At 42.2% G+C, this 22,819-nt stretch overlaps 1 protein-coding gene across 1 annotated transcript in view; it reads left to right on the top strand.

Moving 5' to 3' along the window:
- The window catches only part of PPM1J (protein phosphatase, Mg2+/Mn2+ dependent 1J), an 84,358-nt gene extending 62,446 nt beyond the window's left edge, over positions 1-21,912 (top strand). The window contains exons 9-10 of the mRNA XM_040423888.1: positions 18,690-18,841; positions 21,573-21,912. Coding sequence (XP_040279822.1) covers positions 18,690-18,841; positions 21,573-21,714 — 294 coding nt within the window. The 3' untranslated portion in view covers positions 21,715-21,912. The remainder of the gene's footprint in view (positions 1-18,689; positions 18,842-21,572) is intronic.
- The last annotated feature ends 907 nt before the right edge of the window (positions 21,913-22,819 follow it).

The following is a 22,819-nucleotide window of genomic DNA, read 5'->3' as shown; positions in this document are numbered from 1 at the left end:
TACCTATTGTGCAAAAAAATACAATTGGCACTACGAAACTCTTGATGGTCATTTGTTTAATTTTTCATGAAACATTCAAATATAAAATGTGGAAGCATTTACAGGATGATAATCCTCCCTAGAGATGTGGACCCCCATCTGCGTGTTGCTCATAGGTTGCCCCTTATTCAGGTGTCATGTTCTGCAAGTTTCACATTACACGTGCTGAGATTCTACTTCAGTTTGTTGTGGCATCATTTCATTAATTCAATATAAAAGTCAGGCAGATTATGGCATGAAGATGAACGTGTGAAGCAGCAAGGGCAAAAGTCAGTACCTGCTTAAAATACCCAGACATCGTAATTAACCCTGAGAACAAAGGAATAATAAGTATTATAATTCAGGTTTTCTGCAGTATGCTGCAGTCCATAAGCTTCAATGTTACTCACACAGATTACATCATTATTATACGTAACCACTGATCTAGCTACACCTACAACGACCTCTAATTGGACTTCATGCGGAAATAATTTATTCCTTGGGCCTTCCATTAATCCACTCCAATCTTAGTACCAATCTCTATTTTTCTTTCCAAGGAGCCATCTGAGACATAAAACCATTTATCACCTATACAACACCAAGGATTGAACATGATCATAAACAGGCTAATGGCCTTCTTCAGTTTCAATAGTCAAGTAGATTTATCCTAGCCCACCATTACATCATGACCCTTTTAATCGATTACTTAAGAATCTCTATTTTATTAGCCATAGTATATCATGATTGTTCCCTAACCAAGTTATTCCTTCACTTTAAATTCCTTTCTGAGATGAGAACACAAGATGTCTACCTAATACCACATGGCTGACCATCAGATCTAATCCTGATTCTCCAACAGAGTGCTTGAAGGAAACTCGCACAAACACGGGGAGAACATATAAACTCCACTCAGGTGTTGTCCTTCGTTGGGTCTGAACCTAGGAACCCAGGCACCAGTGCTAACCACTCAGCCACCATGCTGTTGTGTCATAATTGGCTTTGTGGCTTTTAGCATTATCTTGTTCTTCTTCTGTTAACTGTCTGTTTGGACATGGCATTGTTTCAGATATAAAATAATGTTTTCATCTGTAGTCCGTTCATCCGCCAACACACAGACACACACACAGTTTGACTGTTGGCATTCAGTTAAAAAAAGATTACATGACATCCATGGACTAATTGAATAGGAATAATGGTGGAATTATTGCTATTAACAGCTCACTCACTGTGTGTGTATGTACTTGAATTACATTGAAGTCCGTCTCTAGGTGGTGTTGTCATGCCTATAACAAACAATCAGAGCTCAGTTTTCCTTCTATTAAACTGCTCTAGTCATATGAAAGCTGAGCTCTGATTGCCTGGACAACAAAGACAGTTTTTCTTTTAGACAGTTGTTGTAGGGTACCTCTCACAGGAGATGCAGTCCAGGAAGAATTACAGTGGATATAAAAAGTCTACACACCCCTGTTAAAATGTCAGGTTTCTGTGCAAAGATAAATCAGACAAAGGTAAATCATTTCAGAACTTTTTACACCTTTAATGTGACCTATAAACTGTACCACTCAATTGAAAAACAAACTGAAATCTTTTAGGTGGAGGGAAGAAAACAAAAAAAAACAAAAATAATGTGGTTGCATAAGTGTGCACACCCTCTTATACCTGGGGATGTAGCTGTTTTCAGAATTAAGCAATCACATTCAAAATCATGTTAAATAGGAGTCAGCATACACCTACCATCATTTAAAGTGCCTTTGATTAACTCCAAATAAAGTTCAGATGCTCTAGTTGGTCTTTCCAGAAATTTTCTTAGTCACATCCCACAGCAAAAGCCATGGTCTACAGAGAGCTTCCAAAGCATCAGAGGGATCTCATTGTTAAAAGGTATCAGTCAGGAGAAGGGTACAAAATAATTTCCAAGGCATTAGATATACCATGGAACACAGTGAAGACAGTCATCATCAAGTGGATAAAATATGGCACAACAGTGACATTACCAAGAACTGGACGTCCCTCCAAAATTGATGAAAAAACAAGAAGAAAACTGGTCTGGGAGGCTACCAAGAGGCCTACAGCAACATTAAAGGAGCTGCAGGAATATCTGGCAAGTATTGGCTGCGTGGTACATGTGACAAGTATTCTTCATATGTCTGGGCTATGGTGTAGAGTGGCAAGACGAAAGCCTTTTCTTATAAAGAAAAACATCCAAGCCAGGCTACATGTAATGGTCGCATACACACACACACAGGGGGGAGGGAAGTGACCACTGCGCTCCACCCTCACCCCTGGCCCTGCCTACTTGCCTCGCAAGTCCTAATGACAGGGGACAACTGGACGGCAATCCCTAGCTTGGAATAAGTGCAGGGACGACAGACAGACAAACAACAGAACGTGAACGGACCGAGTCAATACCAGGAAAGCTACGAAATACAAATGGAGCAAGCAGAGAATAGTCAGGAGAAGCCGGGGTCATAAATACCAGGAGAGCGGTGAAGTACCAAAGGAGTCAGCAGAGTATCGTCAGGAGGAAGCCGGGATCAGAATACCAGGAGAGCAGCAAAGTACACAAGGAGCAGGCAGAGGATCGTCAGGAATTCAGCAGGAGGTAAGTACGCCAGGAAAGACAAAATTGCAGGTGGAACCTAAATAACAGGCAATCTGTGGCCAGCAGACTGCCTGTTTAAATAGGGAGCCAGAGGGGTCATGTGACGTGGCCAGCGTCACATGACTCCACACAGACTACACAGCCGAGCGCCGAGTGATCAGCTCGGTGCTCAGCCCTAAAACCATTCGCATGAATGCACATACAGTCAGGTCCATAAATATTGGGACATTGACACAAATCTAACATTTTTGGCTCTATACACCACCACAATGGATTTGAAATGAAACGAACAAGATGTGCTTAAACTGCAGACTGTCAGCTTTAATTTGAGGGTATTTACATCCAAATCAGGTGAACGGTGCAGGAATTACAACAGTTTGCATATGTGCCTCCCACTTGTTAAGGGACCAAAAGTAATGGGACATATTAATAATCATAAATCAAACTTTTACTTTTTAATACTTGGTTGCAAATCCTTTGCAGTCAATTACAGCCTGAAGTCTGGAACGTATAGACATCACCAGACGCTGGGTTTCATTCCTGGTGATGCAGTTAAAGTACATCTTGTTCGTTTCATTTCAAATCCATTGTGGTGGTGTATACACTGCGTGCAGAATTATTAGGCAAATGAGTATTTTGACCACATCATCCTCTTTATGCATGTTGTCTTACTCCAAGCTGTATAGGCTCGAAAGCCTACTACCAATTAAGCATATTAGGTGATGTGCATCTCTGTAATGATAAGGGGTGTGGTCTAATGACATCAACACCCTAGATTAGGTGTGCATAATTATTAGGCAACTTCCTTTCCTTTGGCAAAATGGGTCAAAAGAAGGACTTGACAGGCTCAGAAAAGTCAAAAATAGTGAGATATCTTGCAGAGGGATGCAGCACTCTTAAAATTGCAAAGCTTCTGAAGCGTGATCATCGAACAATCAAGCGTTTCATTCAAAATAGTCAACAGGGTCGCAAGAAGCGTGTGGAAAAACCAAGGCGCAAAATAACTGCCCATGAACTGAGAAAAGTCAAGCGTGCAGCTGCCAAGATGCCACTTGCCACCAGTTTGGCCATATTTCAGAGCTGCAACATCACTGGAGTGCCCAAAAGCACAAGGTGTGCAATACTCAGAGACATGGCCAAGGTAAGAAATGCTGAAAGACGACCACCACTAAACAAGACACACAAGCTGAAACGTCAAGACTGGGCCAAGAAATATCTCAAGACTGATTTTTCTAAGGTTTTATGGACTGATGAAATGAGAGTGAGTCTTGATGGGCCAGATGGATGGGCCCGTGGCTGGATTGGTAAAGGGCAGAGAGCTCCAGTCCGACTCAGACGCCAGCAAGGTGGAGGTGGAGTACTGGTTTGGGCTGGTATCATCAAAGATGAGCTTGTGGGGCCTTTTCGGGTTGAGGATGGAGTCAAGCTCAACTCCCAGTCCTACTGCCAGTTTCTGGAAGACACCTTCTTCAAGCAGTGGTACAGGAAGAAGTTTGCATCCTTCAAGAAAAACACGATTTTCATGCAGGACAATGCTCCATCACACGCGTCCAAGTACTCCACAGCGTGGCTGGCAAGAAAGGGTATAAAAGAAGAAAATCTAATGACATGGCCTCCTTGTTCACCTGATCTGAACCCCATTGAGAACCTGTGGTCCATCATCAAATGTGAGATTTACAAGGAGGAAAAACAGTACACCTCTTTGAACAGTGTCTGGGAGGCTGTGGTTGCTGCTGCACGCAATGTTGATGGTGAACAGATCAAAACACTGACAGAATCCATGGATGGCAGGCTTTTGAGTGTCCTTGCAAAGAAAGGTGGCTATATTGGTCACTGATTTGTTTTTGTTTTGTTTTTGAATGTCAGAAATGTATATTTGTGAATGTTGAGATGTTATATTGGTTTCACTGGTAAAAATAAATAATTGAGATGGGTATATATTTGTTTTTTGTTAAGCTGCCTAATAATTCTGCACAGTAATAGTCACCTGCACACACAGATATCCCCCTAAAATAGCTAAAACTAAAAACAAACTAAAAACTACTTCCAAAAATATTCAGCTTTGATATTAATGAGTTTTTTGGGTTCATTGAGAACATGGTTGTTGTTCAATAATAAAATTAATCCTCAAAAATACAACTTGCCTAATAATTCTGCACTCCCTGTAGAGCCAAAAATGTTAGAATTGTGTTGATGTCCCAATATTTATGGACCTGACTGTAGATGCACGAGGGGCGCGCATAGTATTATCAGGAGCGCGGGCGACGCTGGACGCGCTGATGATGCGCGCTCGCTCCGGACGTGCCCGCCTCCTAGACGGTGCCGTGACACTACATTTTGCAAAAACACATCTGAAGTCTCCCAAAAGCATGTGGGAAAAGGTGTTATGGTCTGATGAAACCAAGGTTGCACTTTTTGGCCATAATTCCAAAAGATATGTTTGGCGCAAAAACAACACTGCACATCACCAAAAGAACACCATACCCACAATGAAGCATCGTGGTGGCAGCATCATGCTTTGGGGCTGTTTTTCTTCAGCTGGAACTGGGGCCTTAGTTAAGCTAGAGGGAATTATGAACAGTTCCAAATACCAGTCAATATTGGCACAAAACCTTCAGGCTTCTGCTAGATAGCTGAACATGAAGAGGAACTTCATCTTTCAGCATGACAATGACCCAAAGCATACATCTAAATCAACAAAGGAATGGCTTCACCAGAAGAAGATTAAAGTTTTGGAATGGCCCAGTCAGAGCCCAGACCTGAATTTGATTTGAAAATCTGTGGGGTGATCTGAAGAGGGCTGTGCACAGGAGATGCCCTCGCAATCTGACAGATTTGGAGTGTTTCTGCAAAGAAGAGTGGGCAAATCTTGCCAAGTCAAAATGTGCCATGCTGATAGACTCATACCCAAAAAGACTGTGCTGTAATAAAATCAAAAGGTGCTTCAACAAAGTATTAGTTTAAGGCTCCATTCACACGTCCGCAAAATGGGTCCGCATCCTTTCCGCAATTTTGCGGAATGGGTGCGGACCCATTCATTCTCTATGGGGACGCAATTGCAGAGCGCGGCCCCGATTTTGGGTCCGCAGCTCCGCAAAAAGATAGAGCATGTCCTATTCTTGTCCGCAGCTTACGGACAAGAATAGGCATTTCTATGGGGGTGCCGGGCTGGTGTGTTGCGGACCCGCAATTTGCGGGTCCGCAACACACCACGGACGTGTGAATGCAGCCTAAGGGTGTGCACACTTATGCAACCATATTATTTTATTTTTATATTTTTTCTTCCCTCTACCTAAAAGATTTCAGTTTGTTTTTCAATTGAGTGGTACAGTTTATAGGTCACATTAAAGGTGGAAAATGTTCTGAAATGATTTATCTTTGCCTCATTTTCTCACAGAAACCTGACATTTTAACAGGGGTGTGTAGACTTTTTATATCCACTGTAGGTTTCTTATGACTAGTCGGGAGCATTAACACTTTCAAGACACAAAGGAAAATGCTTAAAGGGGGAAAAGCCCCCATTCAACTTATATATATGTTCATCCTAAACTATACATACTGTACATGTCTAATGTTCATTGGATGAGTTAAACTCTCTATGCTACCCCATTGGATAACATCATACATGAACTGTGCATGATCACCTAGTGGTTAATATATAGCCAACATCTGCTTTGTCCTGACCAGTCAAATTTTTAGCCCCTCACCCAAGTGAGTGCCACCCCCCACCTTTGGAATGTAATATCTGACATAACAGGCAGCGATATAATATATATTTGTTCATTTCTCCTTCATTGCCCCCTGTTGTTGGCTTTCCCACCACAGATACTGACATTCATACAGCACACAAAATATCTCTCACATTGCGCTTCAATATATGATGTTCTCTTCGTCCAATCAACAAAGTTCACACACCTAATTCTTGACTTCTTGGCTAGCAACAGGCGTAGGCGAGCATAATGGTGGCTTTTAAGAATAGTCTTTTGCTGCATGAGAACAACAAGCCTACACGACACAGTCATAATACTGGAGCAGATGCAAACGTGACACTCTTCAGTAGTGGCATGAACCAAGTTGAAAGATTTCAAGGACCACTCTGAGAACCAGTCACCTGTGACTCCAGCCTCATCAATCATCTGCCTTTTCAATGAATGGAGGTGCTCCATGGCCTTAACAAGATTCTCATTTTGCTCATCATCATTAGCTGGGATAAAGGTACAGCAAGAGCCCCCAATAACTGCTTGAGAAACGAGAATCATATTGAGAGCGTATCGGTTCTTCACGGCTATTAGTATCAGACCTCTAAGCTCCTCCTTGCTGGTATTCAAAGCCTCATCTGTGATATTTATTAACTTTAATAACTAGTACCTGTTCTGCTGGATCCATTTTGCATTTGCTGCTGCTTGTACTCCAGGAGTCAGACAACTTGCAAAGAAGATTTCAGCTTTTGAAAAGATTTTAAAAGGCATTTGGAACCTCCTTTGGAGGTTAATATGGACTTTATTTTCTCTTTATTCATACACGCTCACCTGGAACCCAGATATGTTTAGGGATTCCCAACAGACGGTGGATTAACTTTACCATTCGCCACACGTCTGACCAGACTACCATACTACCACATTGTCAATGTACATCCCTCAGTACAGCAGTCTCTTCACTCAAGTATTTCTCACATGTAACCGATTTTTGTCCCCAACCTTTGTCATCATTACAATAACATACATCAAATTCCTTCTTTTTCGTGACATTTGAGACTTTTCTCTTCTGGATCTTCACTCCAAGTTATTGATGTTACAAAATCTCTCCATACGTCTTTACATTGGTTGGTATCATTCAGGCCCATTTCACATTTGCGGTACCCTAATCCGGCAGGCTGTTCTGACCGGTAACAGCCTGCCGGATCCATGAATACCGGGCGCTGCTGTGTGCTGCCGAGATACTGTTCAGCCCCATTAACTATATGGGGACTGGCGGAGATTCAACCATTACCAGGCAAATATGCAATAAAGCGCCGGCCTCTATTATAGTGAATGGGGCGGACGGTATCTCGGCAGCGCACTGTAGCGCATGGTATTCACAGACCCGGAGGCTGCTCTCGGCCGGACTGCCTGCTGGATCTGCATACCACAAAAGTGAAACAAGCCTTACAAAACTAGTATTGGAAGTTCCAAAGAGTCTCGTCTGCACAAGCCAAACTGCTAACATAAGGAAACTAGTAACATAGTTCTGTGCCTACAATTTTCACTGTCATTCATACACTTGTAAATAGGAGTTTGTAAGTCTCCAAACGCAGACATCTTAGCATAAGATACTTTATTCCCTTCTTGATAGTGGAATTTACCCAAAGGTCTTCTACTGTAATATCAGATGATTGAATTTGCCCTCCTAATTTGCAAACAGCCATGTGTAATGGACATTGAGTGTCCATATGACTTTTCACTTCCGACCACATCAGTTGTTCTTCTTCTGCCGCATGAGGCAAAGCCGCACAAACATAACACGATGCATTGCTAACTACTTGTTTCATATATCTATACCACAACTTCTCCTCAAAATAATTGCTATGGCTTAATTCAACTGTAATATTATCAGGGTCTATGATACCTAGTAATAGTCCTAAATCTGCATACACCTAAACTTGAGACTATACGTATCACTGATTAAAGTTACATGTATGCTTATTGTCCATTATATAACAATATGAGAGAATGTGCCCCTTCCATCTTTTGGAACTTTTCTGCAGTGAGTTAAATGAATCCATGCTGATCTCTCTCTCACTTTGACAGCTGACGGTGTTGTAAGAATTACTACAAAAGGGCCCAGAAACGTCGGCTGCTTCCACCTACCTTTCTGGTTGTGGACATGAACATTATCTCCTGAGTTCAGTGGCAGAGGTTCCTCTTGATTGGATGGCTGTTTACCGGTCACCTGTTGAAAACTAAATCTAGTAGCTTTGGTTAATAATTTCTTGTTTGAGTTTCAACTTTTAAACAATGATCAACCCTCCCCTGTATGTGCAGCAGATGGTAAGCGGACAGCTTGAACCAATTGTCTAATTAATGGAGCATGCCGGACAGGAGAACCATCAGATATAACAAATCCAAGTCTTTCCTATTTTTGTATCCCACTAGGTTACAACATAAGCTGAGTCAGTGTACAAAGATAAGGCCCGATCTGAATACATGTGTAGTGCCATCAAGGCAGCTATCAATTCTAGTGCCTGGGAAGAGTAGGTAGATGGCATGGCCCCTTGTCCCACTACTACTGGCTCATCATTTTGAAGCGCTACAGCAGTACACCCAGTGAAACATACACCAGTTTCAGGATCCAAATACAAGGACCCATCAGTGTACTCATGAAATAGGCTCTTCAAGTGCGATTTGTGTGAGAGGTTGAGGACACTCATGAACTATATTCCCAGCATGTACTTCGCCGCCTATCTTTCTGTCTTTCCACTATCTGCCTCCAAATATGCACTATGTGGGTCTGACTTTCTGGCCATGGTTTGCCGTCCAGTGCAACTACTTTATTCAACTTCCACTGTAACTCTACAGCAAACTCTTAATGGGGTTATCTGGTAAATGATAATGATCTCAACATAAGTCATCAATATCACATGGGCAGGGGTCCGAGCTCCCCTGAATGGCTGTTTCAGGGAGCTGTGACGCTCACTGAAGCTCTGGAGAGTGCCGTGACTGATGTATGGTGACATCTCTGGCCTAAGATGAGGCTGTGGCGCTCATTAAGCAGCCAGTCTCTTCTAACAGCTGATCGGCAGGGGTCCTGGGAGTTAGACTCCTGACAATCCTCTATTGATGACCTACCCTGAGGATATCAATATATTTTCCCAGATAACCCCTTTAGTAATAGATTGATAAAATAAAATATGTCCATTTCCTGTCCCATTCCTGTCCCACTTTCTCTTTCAATTTTTACTACATTTTCTCAATATACTCAATAAAATTTTCCTGACAGAACTAAATGTAATCTTCCCAAAGTCCCTCCTATCTTGATGCATCTCCCTCAATACATCTCCCTTTCCAAGTAATAGTTCAATAAGGATTAAACAAAACCCCATCCTCTTTTATCGTTATCCGATCATGACCAAAAGCTAATTTAAAAATCTAATTAGTTTTTTTCCCTTATGTTATCAGCTAACAATGCTGTAATATCCCCAAGTGTCAAAGTCCATTTACTAGCCCCTGCTGACAGGGAAGGTAAACTACACGTCAGAATTTTTTTTATCAGTATTCTGCCAAGGCTGATACTCTGAAAACTAGATAGGAGTCTGCAACTGGTTTCTTTTGATATTTTTCCCATACACTCATACCTTCCTTCATATGTTTATAATTTCATCCTGGATCCCCCCCAATGACTATATACACAGTGTTTAGCTAATATTTCAGTCCACCACCACCACCAGATCATCGCAGAAAGTGTTGCAGTAATATTTTCTCTCTTTCTCTGCAATTACCTGTCGAGGAGTCTGAATTTTTGCAACTGTTACAACCATTGACCCTTCATTCTCCCTTTTGCCCTCGTCTTCCTCTGACTGGTCACTGTGTCTGTCTTCAGACTCCAGTGCAGTTTCACCCATCTTCCTTAAAGGGGTTATCCGAGACAAAAAAAATGCCCCCCATATGCCCGGGCCCCTCACACTGAATCTACTTACCTGGCTCCCCGCGCCGCTCTGGAGTCTGAACTGCACTGGAGTCTGAAGATAGACACAGTGAGTGGTGGGGTGGCATGGAGGTCAATGGGAGACAGATGACAGGCAGGGAGGTAGAATAGAGGGGGCTTTAATAATTTAGGAGCCTCTTGCTAGGAGACAGTAAGTGAGGATGTCCTGTTACTCCACTTCTCACACCATTTTTCTGTTTTAGATCATCAGGATATTCTTGGCACATGATTGATAGTGGAGATGTCATGGTCTTATGTTATCAGAACACCAAACCACAAAAGAAATTAGTTAATTATGCCCCTAATGGAGGTGTAACAGTTAGTATTATAGTTAGTATCTGTCACCTCACTTGCCGTTCTCAAGCTAAACCGACTGGCACACCACTCACTGATCAATGAGTATCTCTTTATCTTGAAGCTAGCTGAGGTGACAAAATGGTCATGTATTCTGCTCCCTAGTAAAGCCCAAGGCACCACACCGTAGGTGAGTCTGTTTACCAAAACATAGAGTTTCAACCACTCCGCATATACAACAAATGGTTAGTACAACAATTACAGACAGTTAACACAAGTGACATGTACTGAGGAATACTATACCATCCAATGGATTTTTGCACGCTGTCTTCGTCTTTTGCTCTGGTTTATATAACCAATGAGCCGTGTTGCTAACTGTAAGTGACCCCTTCCTAATTTGGCCTGAAACAAAATTTTTGGTCTGTAACCAATAGGATATCTCTTTCTCTCTTTAGGGGTTTAAAACTAGGATTAGACGGCAGTGACGTGAACCTGTTTACCTTTCTTATTCTCTTCTGGAATTTAGAACTAGTGCTGGACAACTAGTCTAACCTGACTGTTATGCATTATTTTCTCTCTTAAACGTCACTAATTTCCAAACATTACATATTTTTAAACATCACTTATTATTAAACATTACTTTTCAGAGTGGTATTCGAAAATGTACCCAACTAACCCCCTCCCCCTCTTACTGGACTTTGGTGGCCACTAGAAAAAACTGTGCAGATAGACTTTAGCAAAGCAAGGTGTCTTCTTACCTCTAAATTTGTGCAAGCCAGAACTGCTGAGATTTTCCTGATAGTTTCACTGCCAGCAAGTAGCGTTCAAGTTTCTGGGATCATGTTGGGGTCACCAAGAAATGTTGTGGAATACCACTCACAGGAGTTGCAGTTCAGGAAGAATAAGGTTTATTACCACTAGCTGGGAACATAAACACTTGTAAGGGTACTTTCACACTTGCGTTGTTTGATTCCGGCAGGCAATTCCGTTGCCTGAACTGCCTGCCTGATCAGGCAAACTGTATGCAAACGCATGTCATTTTTTCTGACTGATCAGGCATTTTTCAGATCAGTCTGAAAAATGCCTGATCAGTCAGAAAAATGCATTGCAATACCGGATCCGTTTTTCCGATGTCATCAGGCAAAACGGATCCGGTATTTATTTTTTTCTCATTTTTAAAGGTCTGCGCATGCACAGACCGGAAGGACGGATCCGGCATCCACTAATACATTCCTATGGAAAAAAATGCCGGATCCGGCATTCAGGCAAGTCTTCAGTTTTTTTCGCCGGAGATAAAACCGTAGCATGCTACGGTTTTCTCTTTTGCCTGATCAGTCCAAATGACTGAACTGAAGACATCCTGATGCATCCTGAACGGATTACTCTCCATTCAGAATGCATGGGGATATGCCTGATCAGTTATTTTCCGGTATAGAGCCCCTGTGATGGAGCTCTATGCCGGAAAAGAAAAACGCTAATGTGAAAGTAGCCTAAGGGCTCTTTCACACCTGCGTTATTGTCTTCCGGCATAGAGTTCCGTCGTCGGGGCTCTATGCCGGAAGAATCCTGATCAGGATTATCCTAATGCATTCTGAATGGAGAGAAATCCGTTCAGGATGCATCAGGATGTCTTCAGTTCCGGAACGGAACGTTTTTTGGCCGGAGAAAATACCGCAGCATGCTGCGCTTTTTGCTCCGGCCAAAAATCCGGAACACTTGCCGCAAGGCCGGAATTAATGCCCATTGAAAGGCATTGATCCGGATCCGGCCTTAAGCTAAACGTCGTTTCGGCGCATTGCCGCATCCGACATTTAGCTTTTTCAGAGTGGTTACCATGGCTGCCGGGACGCTAAAGTCCTGACAGCCATGGTAAGTGTAGTGGGGAGCAGGGGAGCAGTGTACTTACCGTCCGTGCGGCTCCCCGGGCGCTCCAGAGTGACGTCAGGGCGCCCCAAGCGCATGGATCATGTGATCACATGGATCACGTCATCCATGCACATGGGGCGCTCTGACGTCATTCTGGAGCGCCCGGGGAGCCGCACGGACTGTAAGTATGCTGCTCCCCCGCTCCCCACTACTACTATGGCAACCAGGACTTTAATAGCGTCCTGGGTGCCATAGTAACGCTGAACGCATTTGGAAGACGGTTCCGTCTTCAAATGCTTTCAGTACACTTGCGTTTTTCCGGATCCGGAGTGTAATTCCGGCAAGTGGAGTACACGCCGGATCCGGACAACGCAAGTGTGAAAGAGGCCTAAGAGTACTTTCACACTTGCGGCAGAGAGATCCGGCAAGCAGTTCCGTCGCCATATCAGGCAAAACGTATGCCAACTGATGGCATTAGTAAGACTGATCAGGATCCTGATCAGTCTTAAAAATGCCTGATCAGTCGAAAAAATGCATTGAAATGCCGAATCCGTCTTTCCGGTGTCATCCGGCAAAACGGATCCGGCATTTATTTTTTTCACCTTTTTTTCAGTCTGCGTATGCGCAGACCGGAAGGACGGATCCGGCATTCCGGTATTTTGAATGCCGGATCCGGCACTAATACATTCCTATGGGAAAAAATGCCGGATCAGGCAAGTCAGGCAAGTATTCAGTTTTTTCCGCCGGAGATAAAACCGTAGCATGCTGCGGTTTTCTCTTTTGCCTGATCAGTCAAGACGACTGAACTGAAGACATCTTGATGCATCCTGAACAGATTACTCTCCATTCAGAATGCAAGGGGATAAAACTGATCAGTTCTTTTACGGTATAGAGCCCCTGTGACGGAACTCTATGCCGGAAAAGAAAAACGCTAATGTGAAAGTACCCTAAGACACAGAAAAATTATAGAAGGAGAAGAGTTCCCATTCAACTTGTATACATGTTTATGCTAAACTACACATACATGTCTAATCCTCATTGGATGGTTTAAACTCTCTGTGCTACTGCATTGGATACAGTCATGCATGAACAGCGCGTGATCACCTAGTGGTAAGCATATAGCCAACATCTGATATTCAATTACATAATTTATCCTATCAGTCTAATTTATGACCCCTTACCCAAGTGATTGCAACCCCCACGTCTAGAATGTGTACGTATGTATAGCACTTGAATGTAATATCTGACATAACAGGTGGCATTATACTATGTATTTGTTAATTCCTCCTTCACCCTTTTGATAAATCTGCTCCAATAAATACACTTTACAGGGCACTAAAGATGTATGATGTTCTTACTGTTACCATAGATAATACAATGGGCCTAATTTATAAAAAAAAAAAACGGTGCAACAAACAGTGTCTCTTTTAAACAGTTTTGATGAATCTGCTCCACCAAATACAGTTTATATGTAAAACAGCACATACATTAGAATAGTCCATGCAGGGAGATGAGAGGTAGACTGAGAAGCTGTGCCTGAGCAGTTACAGTTAGTCCTATGCATGTCTGCTTCAACCTGCCACTGATTGGCTGATATGGTTACACCATGTAACTGCTGAAGCCAATCAGAGAAGAAGTCATTGGCAACACTGCTTGTCATAGTGTAGTGCACTATGCTTTTCTATACTATGAAAAAAAGCTATGCTGCCATATATCATCTCAGCAAATGCCAAAAGGACCCTCCTTTGGCATATGCTGGATGCATGTGAGCCTGTGGACACATTGAAATACCCCTGATGTGTACCACTAAGGTGTACAATTGCAAGAAAAGTAAGTTAACCATTTGGATATACGTGTATTTCTACATTGATTACTAATAAAATGTTGCTTTATTGTTATTTAAGTCACAATAAGTCCCATCTACATAAGCCAACTGAGCAAACAATTACGATATGTGTCTGCACAATAGAGGACCTAAGACCTGCATTTATGTGCAGCAGTCAGCTGCCCTGTATGGGGATGAGGAATCGTTTGCTTATTCCCATACAGATTCATGCTTTCTTGGCAGTAGATTCCTGTTTACACAACTTGATCTGCTTCCTGGGATCGATGCTTTCACCAAATGAGCAAGCATTTGCTCGTTAATCAGGTGGTAGGCTGCACCTTTACACAGTACGATTATCGGGAATGAGCGTTTCTACGAACGTTTGTTCCCGATAATTGGTCCAATAGTCATCCTGTGGTAAATGACCTTAACAACCACAATCTAACTAAACTAATAACATACAAACAGTTGTACCACACTGAGGAAACATCCACTGTGCAGGCAGAAAAAGTGAACCCTCAATTGAATAACCTGTAGATCCCTTTTAGCACCAATCACCCCCACCAACTGTTTTCTTCAGCTGCAAATAAGATTTACACAACACAGAGGAGGAATTCTGTACCCTTCCTCCCTGCAAATGTGTTTCAGTTCATCAATATTCCTGGGATGCCTTGTGGGCACAGCACTTTTCAGGTAATACCACAGCTCCCCTGAAGGGTTAAGATTAAGGCTATTCCAGAATAAAAAATATTTGTTTTAGTTCCTTTTTTAGTTCATTCTTTAGTTGATTTTACTCGTGCTTTTGGTTTATTATCTTGTTGCATCACCCAACATATCTGCTGTCCTTCCAATATCCTGTAAAATGTTTTCCTGTAGTTTAGCAAGGCAGCACCAAACCATGATGCTCCCTCTACAAAGTTTAACAGTTGGGATAAGGTTTTGGTGTTGCTTTATAGTGTTATTTTTCCTCTAAACATTCAAGAATGAGCACCTTACCAGTTACAGGAGATGCTGGAAGTGGTTTCCGCCAGTGACTATGCAAAGTTGTACCCACCTTCAGGAACACATTTGGGCAAGAGACATGGTTTAACTGTAAGACAGTTTTGATGAATGAGGTCCTATAGGCGTTATCCTGTACAAACCAAACTAGGCGAGCAGGGTTCTGTTTCCTATGTCCCACCATCTTTTCTGAAAGCGGTGATTCTGGAATAATAAAGCAGATCCTTAACATACAGAAAATGAATACACGAAAGCTATTGTGTTATTGCTTATATCCACTTAACATGCAATATGAATAGCAGCTGAAACATAAATCAGCATATAATACTGTGTAGACAATAGACTATGAAAAATGATGTTCTTGACACAGTACTATGCAGTGTTGCACACAGAACTCCAAATGCTTTTCAACAAGTACATGTCGTGCTGGCCTTGAGGCGGCACCGTTTCCATTTTAATGAAAACATGATTTTGATGTATTTTACTAATGTGTCTGTGTGCACTTGTCTGGGATACTGATGTTTGTTCATGGTACAATGTAATACACCAGTCAGTCACCCAAAAAGCATAGGTTCAGTATTATTATTATTTTCTGTTTTTGAAAGCATTAATATGATTTCTTGGATGCTGATGCCTTTCATTAAGTGCCTCTAATGGACTTATTCATGAATAAGATAAAAGATTCCACAGCACTCAGTAGAGCGCCAGCAGCTTATGACCTCAGCAATTTCCATTTCTATGTCTACAGTGTGTTGACTGCAACTTCATGGAGTTAACAGTGTTAGGGCGGGTTCACATTGGCGTTACAAATTCGGCTATTGTTCTCAGTTATAACATAGTACATAAGGCTGAAAAAAGACATCTGTCCATCCAGTTCGGCCTGTCATCCTGCAAGTTGATCCAGAGGAAGGCAAAAAAAAAAACTGAGGTAGAAGCCAATTTTCCCCACTTTAGGGAAATAAAAAATTCCTTCCCGACTCCAATCAGGCAATCAGAATAACTCCCTGGATCAACGACCTCTCTCTAGTAGCTATAGCCTGTAATATTATTAAGCTCCAGAAATACATCCAGGCCCCTCTTGAATTCCTTTATTGTACTCACCATCACCACCTCCTCAGGCAGAGAGTTCCATATTCTCACTGCTCTTACCGTAAAGAATCCTCTTCTATGTTTGTGTACAAACCTTCTGTCCTCCAGACGCAAAGGATGCCCCCTCGTCACAGTCCTGGAGATAAATAGATGATGGGATAGATAGATCTCTGTACTGACCCCTGATATATTTATACATAGTAATTAGATCTCCCCTCAGTCGTCTTTTTTCTAAAGTGAATAACCCTAATTTTGATAATCTTTCAGGGTACTGTAGTTGCCCCATTCCAGTTATTACTTTAGTTGCCCTCCTCTGGACGCTCTCCAGCTCTTCTATGTCTGCCTTGTTCACAGGAGCCCAGAACTGTACACAGTACTCCATGTGTGGTCTGACCAGCGATTTGTAAAGTGGTAGGACTATGTTCTTATCACGGGCCCCTTTTGATGCAACCCATTATCTTATTGGCCTTGGCAGCAGCTGCCTGACACTGGTTTTTGCAGCTTAGTTTGCTGTTTATTAAAATTCTTATATCCTTTTCCATGTCAGTGTTACCGAGTGTTTTACCATTTAGTATGTACTGGTGACTTGCATTATTCCTTCCAATGTGCATAGCTTTATATTTGTGAGTGTTAAACCTCATCTGCCACTTATCTGCCCAAGCCTCCAATTTATCCAGATCCCTCTGTAGTAGTATACTGTCCTCTTCAGTGTTAATTACTTTACACAGTTTAGTGTGTACCGTTAATAACCACCCTCTGTTTTCTATCACTGAGTCAGTTACTTACCCACATACAGACGTTTTCTCCCAGTCCGAGCATTCTCATTTTATACACTAACCTTTTATGTGGTACAGTGTCAAATGCTTTGGAGACGCCCAGATATACAACATCTATTGAAACGCCGCTGTCAAGTCTAGTACTTATCTCCTCATAGAAACTGATTAAATTAGTTTGGCATGACCGATCCCTCATGAAGCCATGCTGATATGGCGTTATTTTCTTATTTCCGTTGAGATCTTCCAAGATAGCATCTCTTAGAAAACCTTCAAACAGTTTACCCACAACAGATGTTAAACTTACCGGCCTATAGTTTTCGGGGTCTGTTTTTGGACCCTTTTTGAATATTGGCACCACAATTGCTATGCGCCAATCCAGTGGAACATTCCCTGTCAGTATAGAGTCCGCAAATATCAGAAATAAGGGTCTGGCTATGACATTACTTAATTCCCTTAGGATACGGGGGTGTATGCCATCAGGTCCTGGCGATTTGTCTATTTTAATCTTTTTAAGTCGCTGTTGTACTTCTTCCTGGGTCAGACAGGACATGGTTATAAAGGAAAATAACGGAATTTGTAATACGGAATTCAAAATGGAAACCTTTAGAGGCATTCCGTTTTGATCTGTCATAACAGAGGTCTATGGGCAAGGATACTGGCACTTTCTTTTCCATCCTGGATGATATTTTGTGTAGAATAAAACAACACTATTCAAAAAAAAGAGAATTAGATCGCACATCCACAAGCTTAGCTGTGATCTATAACTGCTCCTCAGCAAAATTCACATCTCAGCACAAAAAATAGTGTACGGCCCCCTATACTGCATGCTATATAAGAGGCATTAGTGTACACTAATTTTTGCGCTGAGAAGCGATGTAAAATTTTGCTGAGAATCAGTTATACAGTAGATCAAAGCTAAGCTTGTGGATGTGCGATCTAATTCTCTTCTTTTTTTTTTCTCTCTATTTTTTTAATCATGTATGATTATTCTGTCCAGGATCAGCACTCCTCCCATTCGGTTCAGGTGCTTTTAATTAGCAGTAGCCTGAGTATAAGTGTGAAGTGACCTACCAGCCCTCAGTCTGAGTCTCTGAGAGCAGGTAACAATGTGAGCTTTGACAATTGTTCACACGGTGCGGTTCTGGGTGGCGGCTGTTGTTGCTGTGGCGCTGCGCTGGTGGGACCCAGTGCCAGGGTGGCATTGCCAGGCAGCAGGGATGCTGTTTGGCGGCTGGATCCTGCCGTCTGCTGGTGCGGAGCTGTGGTGCCGGCGGTCACCAGGCAGTGCCGCGCCAAATTTAGAGTAGGTCCCACTCCAAGAGGCAACCTTGGCACGGTGAGTGGGCTTATGCCTTTTGATCAAAAAGTACACTAATGCCTCTTATATAGCATGCAGTATAGGGGGCCGTACACTAATTATTGCGCTGAAAAGCGATGTTAATTTTGCTGAGAAGCAGTTATAGAGCTAAGCTTGTGGATGTGCGATCTAATTCTCTTTTTTGAATCAATAAAACACAAACTATTTTTTTTTTTTTTGCAGGTGAAGGTTTATGACTTGGTTGGATGTGAACATAATGCCGATGATGTCATGGTAATGGGCACTGATGGACTGTGGGATGTCATTACTGACAAAGAAGTGGCAGATGTTATTCAAAGGGTCTTTTCTTCTTATGGCACCGAAGAACCAAATAGGTAAGTAATAGGCAGTGTTACTGTATGCATTTACATGAATATCTCTTGACTCATCAGAGTCAAGATATGGCCGTGGCATTAGGCTGAAGGAACATCCCTGCAATAATTTGGTGGTTCAAGCCCACCAGAGCAAGAGGTGCTGCTTGTTAATGCCACTCCAGTGTGGTTCACAGAGGGTAGTCCCAATCAGAGGAGCACTCTCTGTGAAATCTATATGCTCTACTAGGCCAGATGAAGAGGGGTTGTCCTAAGTTTGGAAATAATTTGAATATTCACACACTGTTTTGACAATGCAAAACTGCTGACAGAACTAAACAGGGGATGGGGAATCAGGTAAAACATACCTTTTTGCAGAGCTTTTTATTAGCAATAGTCTGGATATGAACTTTTATTTGTCCTGCAAATGCCCTGAAGGCAATGCATTGAGCTGCTTCACAACCGCTCCCCTGACAGTTACAGTCGTCTCCTGGTTGGATGCTACAGCTGTCACTCGAAGCCGTGGGGATGGTTTGTGAAGAAGCTCAATGAAAAGAGCACTTCACAGTGAAACATCAGCTCCTGGGCACTTGCATGAGCAGTACCCTGCAAAATACCGCAGGCGTTTCTTTCCGTGTACATTGAGTATTGTTACAGTGCTGCCCTGTCTAACAATCTATTGGTTTTTACTTCTGATTGGATGTTATTTAAATATTGGTGTCAGTCTCCATGGTTTTATGCTTGGGAATGAAGTAAAGAAGTCTAATGGATGATGGATGGTATGGCCTCCATAACGTGACAAGTCGTTAAGCTTGTGTTGTAACTGGCCCTCTAAAGCCTCATCCATTAGTATGGAATTGCTGCAAATTTTTGGTCTGGATTTAGGGACAAAAATCCACAGTGGATTATAGTACTAGCAAAGATCTGTACAGATCTATTCCACATGCTGCTTACAACTTTCCTGTGCTGCATATTTTTAAATCTGTATGTCAATTTCTGACATGTTGTGGTCAGGGATTTGTTGCAAATTTTACGACAGAGTTTAATGCACAAGTCTAAAGCTACAACAAATTCCAGTTGTTGTAGATTGTGTTGGGCATTACCAGATTATCTACAAGACAATCCACAAGTCCCAGGGGCAGACTGGCCATAGATTGTACAGGGAAATTTACCAGTGAGCCAATTCCCAGAGGACCACCTTAGCCCTCCTCTCGGCCACCAGCCAGAGAAGTAATGCTCCGTCGTTCCCAAAGTTAATGCTGGGACCATCAATTACTTATCTATCTGACCGTGACTACAGTTGCCTTCCTGACTCCTGAATTCACCTGCATTGCCATCCTGAGGCAACTGGAATAGGAGGACAGAACGTGGCAGCTGGATCTAGCAACTTCTCGGGGCAGCTTCTCGGGAGGTATTATTTGCTGCTGGGGCATTATTTTGTGTTAAACTGTGGCTTTTGATATTGCTGGAGCAGTATTTTATGCCATAATATGGTATTGATGGCCCTGCCTGCTTGTGTTGGCCCAGCCTTCTTTTTTTTTCCAGTGCCACTTTAAGTTCCCAATCTGCCCCTGTCTGTTTTTTTCTTTAATTTAGAACTTATTTCCTTAAAGTTTAAAATAAAAAAAAACACTATACTCCTTCCCCTCCCAGCATTTTGCCTGGTTTCTTGCCACTCTATTTAAATCCAACCTACTGTGATGGCATCTCATCACACGTGACTGCTGGAGCAGTGGCATGGGATGAGACAGCATTAACTGAGGCCAGATATACAGAGGTCAGCAGCGAAACCTGTGTTGCCGTGGAAGCAAAAGGTGAGGGGAGTATAGTGTTTTGTTTTTATTTTGTCTGTCGCACTAAAATCCCCATAATTCTATGCTGATGGCGCGGCACATTGTTGTGAGAGTGCTGCAGAAATTTTCCACAGTAATTCCGCTATGTGTGGATGTACTCTTAAAGGAGGTATACAATTTTTTTTTTTTTTTAAAGTGGCTTCCGTCCAGAAACAGCACCAACGGCCATGGACACATTCAGGTGAGAGATTCTGAACTGCATCTCAAACACCACCCACAGACAGAGTGGTGATGTTTCTGGAAGGAAGCAGTCAAAGCATTGTTCTATTTTACCTATCTTTTTGTTCTACCACTAAACTAACAGTTATCCCTTCCCTACCCAGTGGATTGGGAATAATTTGTCATAGCTGAAATACCCCTTTAGCACTTTAATTACCAGAGCCGACCAGTGCACAAAGCACTGAATATACACATGCAAATCGTGTAATACATGGACCTACAAGGAGGCATTTTTTCCACTTCAGTGATCTACTGGTCTCTTCTCAAAGGTCTACTGGAATCTAGTTTTTGTGGAGTCTGAGTTAGTTGATCTAAGATCAAGAAATTGTTTATAGTTAGAACAACCATCGGTAGTTGCTTATTTTCCATGACTATGCTCTTCTTCATAGTTATTTTTGTTTATTCTATAAGTAACGTCTAGTAGAACCTATAATGTTGGAATCGGAACAGTGGGAGGTACGTTTGGTTGATCTTTGGTTATTTTTACTCCTTGTTTGTAATTATATATAACTGAGCGAAGTCAGATCCAATAAAATGATCAACATGCCAAGAAAATACAAGGTCTTTTAATACTGCATTCCTATTTAATAGGCAGCAGACTGCCATCTAGAGGCAGGTGACATAATGGCTTTATATGGTCTGGTAAGGCTAATACCAAATAAAGAATCTACATTTTGTTCCAGGTATAACCTTGCTGCTCAAGAGCTTGTCCTTCGTACAAGAGGTGTTCGCAAGGAGAATAGCTGGAGGCTACCAACCGGGAAGCTGGCCTCTCTAGACGATATATCTGTGTTTGTTATTCCACTGGCTGGACATGAGAGGTGAAGAAAAAGTACCGGATGGAGTTTAGGAGCACAAACTTGGTATATTTCCTCAACAGCAGGAGGCACAGCAAGCGCTAAGCACTTTAACTTAAAACACTTTCCCCAAAGACTATTTTGAAGCATAATTTTTTTTATTTATATGTATGTTACAGGTATGAACAAGCTTAAAGCCGGTCTAATAAAAGCACATACATTACAACCATTTGTAATCATTACAAATTGATATGAAAGCAGACACTTTTATGACTAGCTTTGCTTGTACATGTGATGTAAATCAGTGACAAAATCCACCAGATATCATCGTATGCATTGAAAAGGGTGAAATCCAAGGTGGAAATCTGCAATATGAATGGACATGCTGTGGCTTTTTCACCAGTTTTATGCTGCCAAAACTGGTGATATAGGTCCTGACTGGGTCCCTGAGCTACAAACTACCGAGACTGTAAGTGAGGTTTTGCTGAGTCGAGTGAAGTTTGTTAGTGTGCGGTAAAATGCAAGTTTTCAGGTAAGTGCATAGTTTAACACGAGGCCATAGTTCATTCAACACAAGAACGGAGGAATTACGGTTCGGCCAATTTCACGCAAGCGTATTCAGTCCAACATGTGACTGTTACATTTCTCTTCTGCTCTGAACTCACACCATCATAATGATTTATGATGCTGTATGTTCTTGCCTGACCACGGGAGTACGGTTCAATAGTAGGTAGTCAGAGAGGATAATGCTGAGACCGGGAATGCCAGTGTGTTGTCTTCTGGTCTCTTGGGTTCGGCATATTGTCGATCAGATAGATTGCTGGGTAAGGCCTGATCATGGTACAGATCAGTTCCAATGACAAAGTCAGTGGGAGAGGGAAGGTACTTAAATTGGTTTTAGGAAACTCGAACATAAGCTAAAGTTTAGGACCTCAAAGTGTTTTCAGAAATACTACCTGTGGCAAGAAAGGCAGCAGGAGCTTGAGGAGTTAAAATGAAGATGACTCTTACTGGTAATTGGATTTTCCTGAACCCACGACAGCACCACGAGAGAGAGGATCCGTCCCCAAAGACAGGAAACTTGAGATACAAAAAGGCGGAGACTCCCCTCCGACTTCAGTATGTCCTTTCCA

Source organism: Bufo bufo, chromosome 3, assembly GCF_905171765.1.
Source record: "Bufo bufo chromosome 3, aBufBuf1.1, whole genome shotgun sequence".
NCBI lineage: Eukaryota > Metazoa > Chordata > Amphibia > Anura > Bufonidae > Bufo > Bufo bufo.
The sequence above is the reverse complement of the archived record's forward strand: the minus strand, read 5'-3'. Positions and strand labels throughout refer to the sequence as shown.